We start from the raw sequence: 17,845 nt of genomic DNA, 5'->3' as shown, positions 1-17,845 counted from the left end.
CCACCGTTTTTATGGAAACCCCACCAAGCGTTGTCATCTGTCCTTCTAATATCCCCCTCATCAAATGCCCTTGTGGCAAATAAAAGAAACCATTGTTGTTGTTATTATTATTATTATTATTATTATTATTATTATATTACTTTTATTATTGAGTGAGAGAGCAGTACATGCCATCAAAGTGACACTGGAGTACAAATATATGAAGCCCAGTATACCCATCATGATTACCTGTCTGATAAGGGTACTCAAGGCACATGCATCACAACCATATGTGTATGACATGGTAATCTCATATCAAGATATACAGCACATGACCTTGCAGGTGGGGCTCAGTTGAAATTTTTTCAGCTTGAGTAGCCCATTCCACTCAAAAAGTCCCTAAAAAAAAAGTTTGTTTAGGGATGATGAACAAAACACCCATGTTTCCAGAGGTGAATTATTCAAACCCCAAAGAATTCCTCTCAATACATCATCTGCTTGTGATCAGAGATGCACATATCGTCAGCCACTAAGGGACATGCTCAACTGGTTAAGGTGAAGCAACTGACAAGCAAATCTGTGGTATTGAGCAGAATATTTGTTGTAGCCCATCTTTTATACCAAGACAAAACAATGTACATGATAACACTTCCAATCAGTTAACATCAGAAGCCATGAGAGCCACTGCTTGGTACTACATCAGAGCATTTATTATTATTATTATTATTATTATTATTATTATTATTAAGGCAGAAAGCTGGCAAAATCATTAGCATACTAGGCAAAATGCTTAGTGGCATTTCTTTGGCCTTTATATTCTGAATTCAAATTCTGCTGAGGTTGACTTTGCCTTTCATCCTTTCAGGGTTGATAAAATAAGGATCAGTTGAGTACTGGAGTCGATATAATCAAATTACTCAGACCATGAAATTGCTGGTCTTGTACCAAAATTTGAAATTATTATTATCATTAAAGTGACAAGCTGGCATAATCATTAACATGGCAGGCAAAATGCTTAGTGGCATTTTGTGGGTCTTTACGTTCTGAGTTCAAATTTTGCCGAGGTCAACTTTGCCTTTCATCCTTTCTTGGTTGATAAAATAGGTACTAGTTGAGCACTGAAGTCAATGTAATCAACTTACCCCTTCCTCAAAATTTTAGGCCTTGTGCCTATAGTAGAAAGGACTCTCTGAGTGGTTGGCGTTAGGAAGGGCATCCAGCTGTAGAAACTCTGCCAAATTAGATTGGAGCCTGGTGTTGCCATCCGGTTTCACCAGTCCTCAGTCAAATCGTCCAACCCATGCTAGCATGGAAAGCGGACGTTAAACGATGATGATGATGATGATGATGATGATTATTATTACTAAGGATAAAGTGGTTGGCAAAATCCTTAAGGTAATAAATAAAGTAGCTTGCAGAAATTAATTACATCCCTCTTAGTATTGAATTCAAACACTACAATGATAACTTTTGACTTTCATCCTTTCAGAGTTGACAAAATAAAGAACCAGTGAAGCACTGAGCTTAATACAGTTGACTATACTTTTTCCCAGAATTTGCAACCTTATGCCTATGTTAGAAATCTTCTCTTTAATATCAATGGGGTAAACACCTTGTAAAATGTAGTTATTCCCCTTTAAGTCAACAGTTCAAATTCTGCTAACTTTACTTTCTAGCCTTCAAGGGTAAGAGGAAATCACAGTACAGTTCAAGTACTAGAGAGATTGATTTTAGTCTGTACTTTCTTTCTTTATGTGAGGTACAATGTCAAAAGTAAAAGATCGTTGGTAGAAATGGTAGGCATGCCAGATAAATTCCTTTGTGACATTCACATAACACGTAATATCCCAAGTTCAAATTACTCTACAGTCAATAAAATACTAATAAAATTGTGGGGTTGATTTAATGAACTTTACCTCTTCTCCTGAAGAATCTATGGTCTAATACCAATGCAAAAAAAAATTGCCAAAATTAATAGGGTACCAAACAAAATGACTTGTTTTTAGTTACATTCCTTAAAATTCTAAGTTCAGATCCTGGTCAGGTCAAGCTGGCCTGTCAATCTTTTGATGTTAAAAATTAAATACTAGCCAGATACTGATATCAGTTTAACTGACCGCAACACACACCCTCTCACAATATGTGATCCTATGACCATCCATGTTCAGAAAAATCCAAATTTTCATTAAAGAGTAGTAGGGTAACATACAAAATATCTTAATGATTTGTTACAGAAGTAGAAAGTCAGATATTTAGGAGTGGTGCTGGAAACAGTCCAATTTTATCCAACCATTGCACCTGTTTTCCATGCACTTCAGGTCACTAACTGATCTGGGAGGCCACAGTCACAGATACATTTACTGACAATAACACCTGAGAGGAGGTGATTCACCCATCAAGTGAGCTGCAATGAGGACTGAGGATGGCAAGAGGAACAAGTACATGACCCTGTTAGCCACATCTCTTTGAAGTGATGGGTAATAGAATAACTAGCAATGCTGATGAATTGATGAAAGTCGTTTTTTATCAACACTATGAAAGTAAAGAGCATTGAAGCAACAAGTGAAGCTGCTTCTACATTATGACTGTGGCAAATGAATTGGTCTAGCAAGTTATTGTGACATTGCTTTGTGTCAGTGCGCTTCAGGAATAGTGATAGTTCTCACCCTCTCTTTTTACATACATGTGAATAATAATAATAAATCAAAATTCATTTAAATATCAACCCTAAGTGATGATTTTGTTTATCATTCCTCAGGCTTGATACAGTGAATACCAAGAATGTGTTGTGGTAATTTCATAGTTATGTATGAAAATAAAAAATTATCATCATCATCAAAGGCATTAGACTAATTATCTTGCACTACTTAGTTTCTTTACATTCTGAAGTAAAATTCTGTCAGGATTGACATTACCTTTCATTCTCCCAGAATCAAAAAAAAAAAATACCAGTAATATGCTAAGGTTGGTTTTATAGCATATAGCTAGCGCTCTCTTCTTTCTTACCCACCTCTCTCTCTCTCTTTCACAAATGTATGACTTTGTGCTAACTGAAATAATCCTTATCAACAGCTTCTTCCTTCTGGGGTCAATAAAGTAAGTGTCAGTCAAGCTGATATAAGCGACTATTCCCTGCACCCATTTTTGGCCTTCTGCTTATACAAGTAAATGTTATTATTATGAACATTACGATTGTCATTCAACTCAAAGATGTGAAAATGTCACCATAGTAAAAGAAGGGAAGAATGTTTTAAAGACAGCTGACAATGCATCGATAGATAGATAGATATACTTTTGATATTTTCATAGTTATACCATGAGAATACTCGTTATACAAGTATATGATGTGAAGACAGAGTGACTGATAAGGAAAACATACACACCTCCAGTGTAACTATATCATTTGTTTCAAGTTCACATTAAACGCAATGAGAATATTTCCTAAATAGATAGAGATTTTGACATGTGATTCCAAGGTAAAAATGATTGATAATCTATAGAAATACAACAGTGTACATTCACTAAGACAATGACAGACTACGTTGTGCCAGTATGTGTGTGTGTGAATCATTGAGAGTGTGTGAGAAAGTACTTGTGTGTCAGTAAGTTGAAAGCTGATTTACCTGTTCAACCCTACCTCAAGACTGAAATCCCTCTTCCTAATTACAGCAATAACTTATTTGTAACAGTTTTTAATCATAAATAAGACATTATTTACAACAAATAAAATAAAAATAAAAGAAAAGTTGTAAAATAATTGAATCAACAATTAATACTTTTTAAACTAACCACTGTATCCAAATGTTTACTCATATTAAAAGACAGGTGAAATCATTTTAAGCTGCCTAAAACTAAATATAGATAAATGTTTGAAAAAAAAGAGAACTGTCATTTTTTATTTTCACGTATTTACCCATTTGCTGCTCACATAAAGGTGCTTCATTAGTAGTCCTACCCTTAAAGGAATAATGATTGCATTGATCATAATTAGCACCATTCTTAAATATCTGTATCTACATACTATATCCATATAACTGCTTATGTGTAAGAAAACACACACACACACACACACATCAAACAGAAATAGGTATATTAGTATAATCACACTTATGGAGGTGTGTGTATATGTGTTACCTGTGTATATATTTATGTACATACATGCATATATAGTAGCTTATTCATGTATACAGAGTTAAATCAAACTGTATGTTTACACAAAAACCTTCTGTATAAAGATAAAACATTAACAAAACAAATCAAAAAGAAGACAACACCTTAAAAAGAAAAAATAACAAAGAAGAATATAGAATAAAGGTTGAAAGGCCTACCTGCTTCCACTATCAACATCCTAAAACGTTCGAGCATGGCGAGAGTACCAGTGGAACTATAGGATGTACTGATGGTGACACAAGAAAATAAACCAGCAGCAAAATGGTTTTACAAGTAGCTGTGGTAGTAAAACTGATGGCAGACAAGGACAAGGTGTTGGCGGCGAAGGCAGGGCTCATATGGATAATGACATATTATCAATGGTTGATAGACCGACAACATCCTTGACACATACACACGCCCACTTCAAACGTTCAGTAGGGTAAGTGACAATGAAAGCTTCTGTCAACAAAATTTCCACGGAGAATAGTAGGGTCCTTGCCAAGTGATTAATGGCAAAAATCTTCTATAAGAGCTGAAACCACAAGGGAGCCTGTTGAAGCAGAATACTGACTGCATCACAACAGTGCAACAGAGAAGAAAAAATATTAAAAAATAGCAGGGAGGGATGAAAGAGAAAGACAAAAAAAGAACAGGGCAACAAAGCCAATGTTGAGTTTGACCTTTTCTAACAGAAGTTCAGGTAGTTCAGCACCATATTTTCCTCTCGTAATGCTAGAAATATCCTTGAAAACACAATTAGCTTATATGGTGACAGTGATTGCTACATGCTAGAAGTTATGCTCCGATTCAGTCAGGTGGTGTCAGTAGAGATGGTTAAAAATCCTGTCTATCATCACTCACTAGACATACACAAACATACATATACACACACACATATATATATATATATATATATATATATATATATATATATATATGTATGTATGTATATGCATGCAGTGAGAGGCAAATCTACTTGCATGTGATGGAATACATTTGTTCTTGGCACAACGATAGCATCAGCTGCAGCATCAGCGAACAACAGTGTCGCTCTTCTTCAGGAAAAATAAACAACAACAACATCAGCAGCAGCAGCAATAGTAGCAGTAGTAGTGCTCTGCTGGTGATGGCAGCGACAGCAAACGCAGCAGCAGTTGTTGCAGTATCGTTGACGATGATGACAGCAACAGCAACAACAGTACTGGGAAAGCACGTGAGTGTTTGGGGTAAAGTGGACAGGAATCAGTGAAGCGGGGTAAAACAAGCAAACAAAACCAAAACAAAATGCACACTAAAAAAGGTGGGGCATTATACAGAAGAAAATCAATCTTACTCTGAAGCAAAGACAGAAATATACACGTGTATGTGTGTGTGTGTGCATGCACATATATATATATATATATATATATATGCCAGCTCCAACCCATGCCAGCTTGGAAAACAGACATTAAATGCTGATGATAATATATATGTATGTGTATGTATGCATGAATATATATATATATATATATATATATATATATATATATATACACACACACACACGTCTGTATGTAAATGAGTGTGCCTGTTTGTGTATGAATGTGTGTGTGTGTGTGTGTATATATATATATATATATATATATATATATATACATATTGCATGCATACACATACATGTATATATACATACATATGTGCATACATCCATGGTTGCAAACATACATCCATCTATGCATGCATACATGTATATATGGCACACTCATGACTGTGATTGAGAAGCTTGCATCCCAACCACATGGTTTCAAGTTCAGTTACATTGTGTTGCACATTGGTCAAATCTCTTCTGCTATAGCCCTGAGCCCACCAAAACCTAATGAGTGGATTCAGTAGATGAAAACTGAAAAGAGACCGTCATACACACACACAGACACACACACACAAATATATGATGGACTCTCCAGTCAAAGAAGACATATGAGTGTTCAGCTTTTGCTGAATGACCAGCACGAATGACTTGTTTATAGTGATCGAATGTTCATGCCACACATTAGCTCACTCTCTCCATCAGAACAGGTGCACAGTATACCACACGTCAGGTGTCAAAGTGATCACAGAGCAATGTGAGATGAAAGGTTATTCTAAAGAACACAAAGCACCACCCAGTCTAGGAATTGAAATCATGATCTAGTGATTGTGAATGCAACAATAAGCCATGCACATACACACGCACGCACGCACGCACGCACACACACACACACACACACACACACACACACACACACACACACACATATATTGTTGATATTATAAGGATTTATACACTTGAAAAGAATGGGAAATGATTGCTTTTTGGAATGGTGAAATTTGAAGAAAGTAAAACTATGAATTATAGTGTGCAAGTATCAAGTTAAAGACTCCTTTGATATAAAAAAAAAAAAACGAAGGTTGCCCATGTGTATGTTAGAGTTTTCTTGTCTTTATATCACATGGAGTTTGTAAACAAGAGCCACTGTCCTATAGGCAGTGTCGTTTGTTTCCAATGATAAAATGTCTGGTGATGGGGAAATATCACATTCCTTGGAAATAACTGAGGGTTGATGACAGGTAGGATACCAGGCTGGATAAAATCTGCCTCAACAAATTTCGCCCGACTCATGAAAGCTTGGAAAAGTGGATGTTAAAAGTGGGTGATAATGATGCATACACACCTGTGGGTGTGTGGGTGTGTGAGTGCATGTATATATATATATATATATATATATATATCCAACTGAACATGGATGTCTTGTTAATTTCTGGCAGTGTTGGCTACAGCCTAGTCACCCGTATTACGAACCAGGTGATACACAAAGGAGTCATACCCAATGACTGGTGTAGCAGCACCATAGTAAACTGCTACAAAGATAAAGGTGACGCTTTAGATACTAATAATTACAGAGGCATCAAGCTGTTAGATCAGGTTATGAAAGTTACGGAGAGGGTCATAGCCCAACTAATTAGGGAGCGAATCAATTTAGATGAGATGCAGTTTGGGTTCGTGCCAGGTAAAAGCACCACTGATGCCATATTTCTAGTGAGACAGCTGCAGGAGAAATATCTAGCCAAGGATAAACCTCTGTACCTGGCCTTCATTGACATGGAGAAAGCCTTTGACAGGGTCCCCCGATCCCTTATCTGGTGGTCAATTAGGAAACTTGGGATAGAAGAATGGTTAGTGAGAGTTGTGCGAGCCATGTACAGAGATGCTGTCAGTAAGGTGAAGGTTGGAAATGAGTACAGCAATGAATTCCGGGTAGAGGTAGGGGTCCACCAAGGTTCCGTCCTCAGCCCCCTCCTATTTATCATAGTCCTCCAGGCGATCACAGAGGAATTCAAGACAGGTTGCCCCTGGGAGCTCCTCTATGCTGATGACCTTGCACTAATTGCGCAGTCACTATCAGAATTAGAGGAGAAGTTTAAGGTGTGGAAGCAAAGACTAGAATCGAAGGGCCTTAGAGTCAACCTAGCAAAAACCAAAATCCTAATAAGTAGGAAGGTAGATAAAACACAAACCCCTTCAGGTAGATGGCCCTGCTCAGTATGCAGTAAAGGAGTAGGTAGTAACTCTATAAGATGTACCCGGTACAAGCTATGGACACATAAGAGGTGCAGCAATATCAAAGGCAGATTAACTACAAAGTTAGTTTTTGTATGTGGCAGATGTTCAGGTGCAATAAACACTGTAAACAAACAGGAAACAACTTCTATCTCATTCCAGGGAGAAAAACTAGAGGTAGCTGATAGCTTCCGCTATCTGGGTGACCAAGTTAGTAGTGAGGGTGGGTGCGCTGAAAGTGTAACTGCTAGAATAAGAATAGCCTGGGCCAAGTTTAGAGAGCTCTTACCTCTGCTGGCGACAAAGGGACTCTCACTCAGAGTAAATGGCAGACTGTATGACGCATGTGTACGAACAGCCATGCTACATGGCAGTGAAACATGGGCTGTGACTGCTGAGGACATGCGTAAGCTCGCAAGAAATGAAGCCAGTATGCTCCGCTGGATGTGTAATGTAAATGTGCATACCCGTCAGAGTGTAAGTATCTTGAGAGAAAAGCTGAACATAAGAAGCATCAGTTGTGGTGTGCAAGAGAGACGATTGCGCTGGTTTGGACATGTGGTGAGAATGAATGAGGATAGCTGTGTGAAAAAGTGCCACTCCCTAACAGTTGAGGGAACCCGTGGAAGAGGTAGGCCCAGGAAGACCTGGGCTGAGGTGGTGAGGCAAGACCTTCGAACATTGGGCCTCACCGAGGCGATGACTACTGACCGAGACCTTTGGAAATGTGCTGTGCGTGAGAAGACCTGGCAAGCCAAATGAGATCGTTGCCAGGGCCCCTGGACTGGCTCTTGTGCGGGTGGCACATAAGATGTACCAACCTGAGCGTGACTGTTGCCAGTACCGCCTGACTGGCCTTGTAGGGTTTTCGAGCGAGATCGTTGCCAGTGCCCCTGGACTGGCTCTTGTGCGGGTGGCACATAAAAGACACCATTTCGAGCGTGGCTGTTTTCGTGTGGGTGACACGCAAAAGCACCCACTACACTCTCTGAGTGGTTGGCGTTAGGAAGGGCATCCAGCTGTAGAAACTCTGCCAAATTAGATTGGAGCCTGGTGTAGCCATCCGGTTGCACCAGTCCTCAGTCAAATCGTCCAACCCATGCTAGCATGGAAAGCGGACGTTAAAGGATGATGATGATGATGATGATGATGATAATATATATATACACACACACACATGTATAAACATATGCACATATACATATATACATACATACACATATATATATATATATGCATATATAGATATACACATATACATATAAACATATATATATATGTACATACACACACATATATATACATATATACACGCGCACATATATACACACACATACATATATATACACACACATGTATATATACTGACAGACAGTCAGACAGATAAGTAGTTAGATAGATCCATGCATGTATATACAGTGTGCAAGGATTATTTGATGACACTTAATTATCAGTATATTTCTCTCTTCAAACCAATTGAAACAGTTTTTTGTTGTTTCAGATCTCTTATGGCAGGTAAAATACTATCAATAGAAATGAAAAGACATGCCATCATTGTCACCATGTTTGCAGAATACAGTGATTTAGAAATTGCCAACTTTCTAAACTTTGCAGGATTTTTTTTGTCCACAAATTTTAGATGAGATTAGAAGCTTTTGGTGAGATTGTTTCAACTGTATCAAAGATTAAAAAAAAAAACATTCTAAATATTGAGACACTATAAGGGCTCTACACTTCATCCAACAGGTTCAAAACATTACCAATTATGATCCCAGAAAATCAATGAGGGTCGTCACCAAAGAACTTCAGATGTAGGAGTGAACTATCAGAACTGTGGTGCACAAGGACATTCAATAAAAGTTGTATGCTCTGAGAAGAGGCCTATAATCATCTACAAAGACACAGAAAATCCTTTTGCTCTGTGCCATGCAGTTACTTAACAAGGTTAAAAAACCTCACTAATATGGTATGCTTTGGTTCTTCTCTGATGAGAAATTCTTAAACTAAGACCGACCAAAAGTCTAACAGGAGAAATGACAGAGAGTTATGTACAGATCCTTCTGATGTCTCCAAAGTGATACACACTAAGTTTCCAACAACTGTGATGGCTTTAACCCTTTCTTTACTGTATTTATTTTGAGATGCTCTGTGTTTCTTTCAATTACTTTAAATATAACAAAGAATTTAGTAAGATAACTTAGTTATCATTCAGCTAGTGTTAGAAACATAAATTGTGACTAAGGTTTGGTAGAAGATTTTAATTCAAAACTTACGAAAACAAGACATTTGCACTCAGAGCCAGAGCCGGTTTCAGCTGGGTTCGTAATGAAAGGGTTAAGAGTGGTGAGTAACAAAGATCACATAATACCACCTCACATGTTTCAAGGTCTTAGAATTAAACTTGCTGAATACATTGAGGTGTTGGAGATATTTGTTAAGCCCTGGATGGGTGAAGTATGGACTGGAAACCATAAATGTTTCACCAAGACTAAGCCCATGTAATCTAAGAATGTATGATACACAATCTTTACCATCATGTACCACCAAACTTGTGGTTTCCAAACTAGTCAGATTTTAATCCTATGGACGACTTTGTTTGGAATGTTGTTGAAAGGGTGACTAACTGATATCTGTACAATATCATAGCTTCATTGATGGCTACCATAGTCCAGGTGACATCAGAAATGAGTAAGGCCCATTTAGTGCATGCATGTTAATGATTCCAGTCCCAAAATGGAGCAGCCATCAGATGTGAAGGTGGATAGTCTTGTAAGGAAGCTCATCGAAAACATATGCACATATATTTTAATTAAAATACATTTCAGTTTTACAAGATTAGAGATGTTTTATTAAATTACCAAACATGGCTTTAAATACCTATTGCTCTCTTTGTATATCTTTTACTTGTTTCAGTCATTGGACTGTGGCCATGCTGGGACACTGCCTTGAAACTGGGAGATTCTTCTTTCATTGAAGGTGATCTATCTTAGCTTAACAAATCCATTGGAACTTATATTACATATCTGCAACATCATGTGCATCTATTACATATGAACATGGTTACAGCATAAACCATGGCACTCCTGAAACAGCTGTCAAGTTAAGACTGTTGCATGACTTCTTTTGTTTACTTTAATCTGTACTATGTATTTTGTATTCCATTGTAAGCATACAAATTAAACCTACTTGTGTTTATCTGCATTTCTACCATTAGAGCAGCTAAACAAGAATCATTCTTATCAGTAACTTTCAATGCTATAGCACTAACCCTGGAGGTAAGGGTTGGAGAGTTTAAGTTCTCATCCATCTGTGCACTACTCTGCAATATCTATACCACTCTTACTTTGCACTCTCCAACATACATGTGTGTGTATATATATATATATATATATATATATAAAACTGTCACTAAATGTGACTAAGGTGTTAGAAACACCCTAGCAATGTAGGTGTTTCTAAACTCTATAACATCTCCACATAATCAGAGCTTTATGACAGTTTTATCTGAAATATCTCTCTATATCTGTCTATATGAACAGCAATTATGGTTGTCAAAACTACAGATACTATTGTCGAAAACAACTTTTCCTTTAATAAAAATAAGAATAAAATTTTTTAAATGATTTAATTAAAAAGTTATAAAGCAATATAATCAATTTGGATCATTTTATGCATTCTTCCTCCTTTTCTCTACAAAGGCTTTAATACAAGTCTGCCTGAAAAGTTCAGTGTCCTTAATACAGAGAGCTCTACAGACACTACAATCAGCCACTGAATCTGTGAAGGAAATCATAGCCTCGCTCATTTGACACATCTTCAGATTTCACTTCAGAGAGTCTTTATATCACTTCAATGATGCTCCAACAGAATGCTTGTGACTATCAAGCTAGCCATAAAAGACTGGACACAATAAATTTACTATAAGCAAGAACCTACTGGAAAGTAATAAATATGTTACATTTCTTACAACAAAAAAATACAGCTTCCATCGCCAGCACAATTAGATTATAGCCTCTTTCTGCCAGCATATAAAACAACATAGTTATACAGCATTTGACCAATAGTGCTTTGTCTGCATGCACTTAACTGTTGCATTATAAGAAGCTAAATTCCAGTGCTACTATAATACATACTGTAATATTGTGCTTGGCATGATCAGCTAAATTTAGCTGCAAATAATGCTTACCAAATCTTACTAACAAAGAAACAACAATCATACTCATTTTTTTTTTTATATTACAGACTGGCATTTGTTGTAAGATAAAGTTAATACCTAAATTGTGCTGGATGGATACATTTGTATCAGTCTTTGCAGATATTTACTAATAGTGACTTCTTGTGAAGATATCTATTTAAAAGGACAGTTACAATCTATTATGGATGGGTAACATATAATCATTCTTTATTTTTTGCTTTTCAGAATATTCTATGAAACTAAGGATCAATTACACAAAATTAGATTCTTCATCTATATAAAATAAAAATGAAGAAAAAAGAAAATAAAGGAATAATGAAAGAAATTTAGACAATTTTTGAATATCAAATTGTTTTATATCAAACTTCTCCAAAACTCTGATAAATGTTCAGTTTTCTTCCGAAATAATTTTAGAATTTGAAGAAATTTAACTTACCAGGTGCAGGGGCAACAGATTTCACCAAAACTGACCGGATCAAGTCTGAACCAGAGGCTCTTCTGGTTAGACCTCTGGTACGAGGTTTCCCATGAGTCCAGTCTCCAGATAGCCATTTCAATTGCCTATAATTGAAAAAAATATTCCAGAATCAGATTTTAGCAATGATTTGTAATCATTTAGATATTATTTTAGTTTTATATATTTTCAAGATGACAATACAGCTATTTAAAAATAATTTAGAATTTCTTCACACAGTTTATGATATTACTGAGGCCCCTGGTGAAATTTGTAAAACAAATGGTAAACAACTGGAAAGTTGTTTCATTCTATAGCTGAAAATATTTCTTTTCTTTTACATTGGTAATGCTTTTCAGAAAGGTATTAATTCACACTGTTCATTTCCCTACTACAATACTGAGCCTTTTTGCAGAGTTTAAAAAATAAATGGTATTTGAATAAAGATATAAGAAATGTAGATCTCTTTTGATTAAGCATAAAGGCTTATATTTTAGACATATAGAAATAGAATGTGTGACAAAATAAGATGAAATAGCTAAACTCAGAAATTGAAACAGCAGAACAGATTTAGGTGAACAAAAACTTAGCTCTTGTTTTGATGCACTAGCTATTTCTTATTCAAATACTGATGTTAAGAAATAAACATGCTTAGATAATCTGATTTAAACTCAAAGTTAAGTATAGTAAGAATATTTTAACAAGTTAACATTGATAAAAGTACTACAATTGAATTTGTGAAGAAATTAGAAAAGGAAGTTAAAATGTTTCGGAATGAAAGGAAGTAGTAAGATGAGTGATGTAACAAATTATATATATAATAAATGAAAAAATGTATGGTAAATAAACAGTTCCAGGTTCAGTCCCACTGCATGGTACCTTGGACAAGTGTCTTCTGCTATAGCCTCAGGCCGACCAAATCCTTGTGAGTGGATTTGGTAAATGTAAACCAAAAGAAGCTCGTTTTTTTATATATTTGTGTGTGTGTCCCCACTCCATTGCTTGACAACCGATGTTGGTGTGCTTATATCCCCATAACTTAGAATAAGTACCAGGCTTACAAAGAATAAGTCCTGGAGTCGATCTGTTCGATTAAAGGCAGTGCTCCAGCATGACTGCAGTCTAGTGATTGAATCAAGTAAAAGAATAAAAGAAAGAATACGACATAATGTATACTGAGAGTAAAACCAGATGGATGATAACTGGTGAAGAATTAGGGACCTTCTGTTATTGTTTCCTATCCAGTTTTACACCCAGTATTCATTATGTCATATGTTTATTTACCATACATTTTTTTCATTTATTAAGTAACGGAACACAACACACACCGAATTTATACACACTCACACACATGCACACGCGCACACACACATAGCCAGTGTGACAGAATGGTTCAGAAGTTTGCTCTACAACTACAAAGTCTTGAGATAAATCCCACTGCAAGGCATCTTGGGCAAATGTCATTTTTCAATAGCCACAGGTTAACCGAAACATTCATTATGAGTGAATATGAGTAGATGGAAATTGTATAGATGTTTGTTGGATGGATTGTATCTATAATGTGAAGGTACAGCTTTGTCCCATGCTAATTCTGAGAGAGAGTTACATTTGGGATATACATGTCCATGGAATACTCACATGTTACTACTTACATGTTAATTCAAGGGGGCAGATATTACAGCTGATCAAACAACTGAATTCTCATCACCGAAAACAATAGAGATTTATCTATTCATCCATGTGTGTGCATGTGTATGTGTGTAATGTATATATATATATATATATATATATATATATATATATATATATATATATATATGAGCATGAGATTAAATGGATGGATGAACAGATCAATAGATAATTGGATACATAGTTAGACAAGTAAATAGATAAATGAATGGCAGTTTGAATAAATGTTTCAAGTTTCTTGCCAAGCACACAGACATGCACAAACTTCTTAACACACAACTACACCCACATGGATGGATGGGTGGGTGGAATAGCACAAAGAGATTAAGGGTAAAAAGTGATGGGCATTTGGACAATGTGGGAGGCTACAAAAGGTAGATAAAAATTCAAAAGATGATTATGATGATCATCATCATCATTTTTGTCTGCTTTTCATGCTAGCATGGGTTGGACGATTTGACTGGGGACTGGTGAACCAGATGGCTACACCGGACTCCAATCTGATCTGGCAGAATTTCTACAGCTGGATGCCCTTCCTAACGCCAACCACTCCGAGAGTGTAGTGGGTGTTTTTTACATGCCACCAGCATGAGGGCCAGTCTGGCAGTACTGGCAATGGCCATGCTCAAATGATGTTTTTTACGTACCACCTGCACAAGAGTCAGTCCAATGTTTTGTTCACATGCCACTAGCATGAGTGCCAGTAAGGCGAAGCTGGAAACAATTGCGCTCAAATGGTGCTTCTTATGTGCCACCGGCACAGGAGCGAGACCGTTGCTCTGGCAGTGATCCCGCTCGGATGGTGCTGTTAGCGCTCCACTGGCACAGGTGCCAGTCATCAAATTTGGTTCAGTTTCGATTTCACTTGCCCCAACAGGTCTTCGCAAGCTGAATTTAGTGTCCAATGAAGAAAGGTTGGCATGAGTGCCAGTCATTGAATTTGGTTCAATTTCGATTTTGATTTCACTTGCCTCAACAGGTCTTTGCAAGCAGGGTTTTGTGTCCAAAGAAGGAAAGGTACACTGGTGGGCTGGCTACACACCTGGTAAGTGGGCTGGCTACACCCCTGGTAAAGGCCACTTGTCTTGCCGAATCAATGAATAGACAAAATGTAAACACAATAAAGAAACAGAAGGTTGTGCACAGAGAATTGTACACTACAAACACAAAAAAGGAAAAGAGATAGACTGACGTTTCAAGTGAACCCTTTATCAAAGTAGAGTAAAAAAGAAATAAACTAGGAACAAGAAAAGAAATGATACCTGTTTTAAGCATGTGATTAATTTTTGACATGCTGCAGAATGTTTGGTTGACTGTTAGATTGGAAGTATAAAAATGAACTAGGTGGCACCAAGAGTAGGCAGGGGTGTTGCAGATTAAATGGTGGTACTAGCAGATAGGGGAAAGTATTAGAGAGAGAAGGGAGAGATGGTAGCAAGGGAAGAGGTTGAGAGGAAAAGAGGTGTGACAGATGTGAGAGAATGCACAGAAGTACTGTGTATGCATGTATAAGCAATTGTATATCTGAATATTAATAGGAGTCTCTGTGTGTGTGTAGTGAGTATTTGTGAAGTCAGTAATGTTTATGTGTGTGTGTGTGTGTGTCTGTGCACGCGTGTGTGATATATTTACATGATATGAAGATATAGATGTGTAGGTTGTGTATGTAAACTATGAAGTATATAATGTGCTGGTGTTCAAGGAGGAGAAACATAGTCGGGGAGGGGGCTTGTGAGGATAATGTGCTGGTGTAAGGAGGAGATATGTGGCCTGGTGGGGGCTTAGTGTCTCCAGTTTTATTCTGATACTATACTTCACTCTCCCCTTTCATCTTCCCAACCTCTCCTACTAATGACAATACCCTGTTGTCTCGCTCTACTAGACTATGAGGTGTACAGGTGTAATGGGTTACATGCTGAATGTATTATGTACAGAATGGGAGGTTACAGGGCAATTAGATGAATATGACTGTGCTATTCATAACTAAAGGTGAGGAGCATTCAAGGCAAAAGATGAGGTATAGTTCTTTATGATAGTGAAAAACAAGTGGCCATGGTGTAAAAAAGACACCACTGACTGAGAGAGTGTGGGTAGGTGAATTGAAATGATGTGTTAGGTGTTCTGTGAAACAATCTGCTAACTTGTGACCTATCTCTTCAATGTACAGGGACCCACATTGAAGACACCTAATGAAATATGTTACATTTTTTTGTACTGCAGGAAAAATGTGTCAATGATATACAGGGGATGTTGGTTGGGTCCAAGAAGGGTTGTATTGTTGTGGCTGTACAGATAAGTATAACAATGGGCTTGGGAGCAGGGAAAGAATACAGGTTGGGTACTGGGAGGGTTATATATGGATGTTGGACTGTCCTGTTGTAAATGATAGATGAGTTCTACAAATTATTGCTGAACAACCTGCACAGATGATTTTATTTATAGTGATCAAACATTTGTGCTGCCACAAATCAGATGTTAAGTTGATCGCAACACAATACGAGATCATGAGATGAAGTGTTTTCCCAAGAACACAATGCACCACTTGGTCCAGGAATTGAAAATATGTTCTTACAATCATAAGAGTGACTTCCTAACCACTAGGCTATGGGCCCCCACAATGTGTGTGTGTGTGTGTGTGTGTGTGTGTGTGTGTGCATGTGTGCACACGTGTCTCTCTCTTTCACTCATGTAAGTCAGTAAAAAATACATATACTAGCAATAATTGGCAAAACAGTTGCTATTTAAATGGAATCCTTTGTGGCATTTGCTTTGAAAATTCTACTTTTCTCAAATGCAATATGAAATATATATTATAAATACACTATTTATTTATATATGCCTGTGTTTTAATATTTTGTTTAGACATTGCAAGACCAATAACCCAGTGTAGAACTCAATGTACGCAGGTTTCAGAATGAATGGTTGGCTGATTATAGAACAATAATGAGAGAGAGGTGACAAAGGAATAAATGATTATCTTAAAAACTTCATTAGCTTACACCTATTTCTGCTATAAGACGCAGTGTACTCGCAGTTGAGTACCTGAATAACACCTTATAGCTACATCAGAGACTCGAATATGAAGTGCAATTTATTTAGGAAAGAATGACATTTGTGCCTATATAGGGAACATCATCAACGATGAGTAAAGTCATTACAGATGTAAACTTTTCTCATAGTTGATGTTGTTCTCTATATAAGCACAAATATAATTCTTTCCCAAATAAATTGCACTTCATATTTGAGGCTCCGATGAAGCTATAAGGTATTATTCAGGCACTCAACAATGAGTTCACTGCATCTTATAGCAGAAACAGCTGTAAGCTAATGAAGTTCATAAGATAATCATGTATGTGTGTGTGTGTGTGTGTGTAAACATTTATAAGTACACACACACAGACACACATACAAACGTTTTTATATACACAAAATATTTGTGCATACATATTTGTACACTTGTGTATAGTTATTTATATTCTACCATTTTGCTATATAACCAAGTGTGTTGTTAGAGAATTGATACAAATTTTTCATCTTTTCCTTACTTTATTTGATATACATAAAATATTTTTGTGTGTGTTATACATATTATATTAAATTTAAAATTAAATTAAAATTAAATATAAAATAATATATAAGCAATAATTAAAAACTATACTGGGCTTCCAAAGGTTTCACCACAAGGTTCTTATTCAAGCCTCAGTCATTTCCCCACTTAAATATTCCAGGTGCTGAATTTAAAGGGGATTTACACCCCATCAATGAGGTGAGGAAAACAGTGTATAATTTTGCTAGGAAA

At 36.7% G+C, this 17,845-nt stretch overlaps 1 protein-coding gene across 9 annotated transcripts in view; it reads right to left on the bottom strand.

The window, feature by feature from the left end:
• Positions 1–17,845, bottom strand: part of LOC106879475 (uncharacterized) — a 419,118-nt gene that overhangs the window by 210,831 nt on the left and 190,442 nt on the right. For 8 of the 9 annotated variants that reach the window (XM_089358606.1, XM_089358605.1, XM_089358603.1 and 5 more), the window contains one exon: positions 12,340–12,464. In XM_089358606.1, the coding sequence (XP_089214732.1) occupies positions 12,340–12,464 (125 nt within the window). Of the gene's footprint in view, positions 1–4,307; positions 4,981–12,339; positions 12,465–17,845 lie in introns of those variants that run through there. The other variant, XM_089358611.1, reaches the window with a different exon arrangement.

This window comes from Octopus bimaculoides, chromosome 10 (assembly GCF_046866305.1).
Source record: "Octopus bimaculoides isolate indiv1 chromosome 10, ASM4686630v1, whole genome shotgun sequence".
NCBI lineage: Eukaryota > Metazoa > Mollusca > Cephalopoda > Octopoda > Octopodidae > Octopus > Octopus bimaculoides.
The sequence above is the reverse complement of the archived record's forward strand: the minus strand, read 5'-3'. Positions and strand labels throughout refer to the sequence as shown.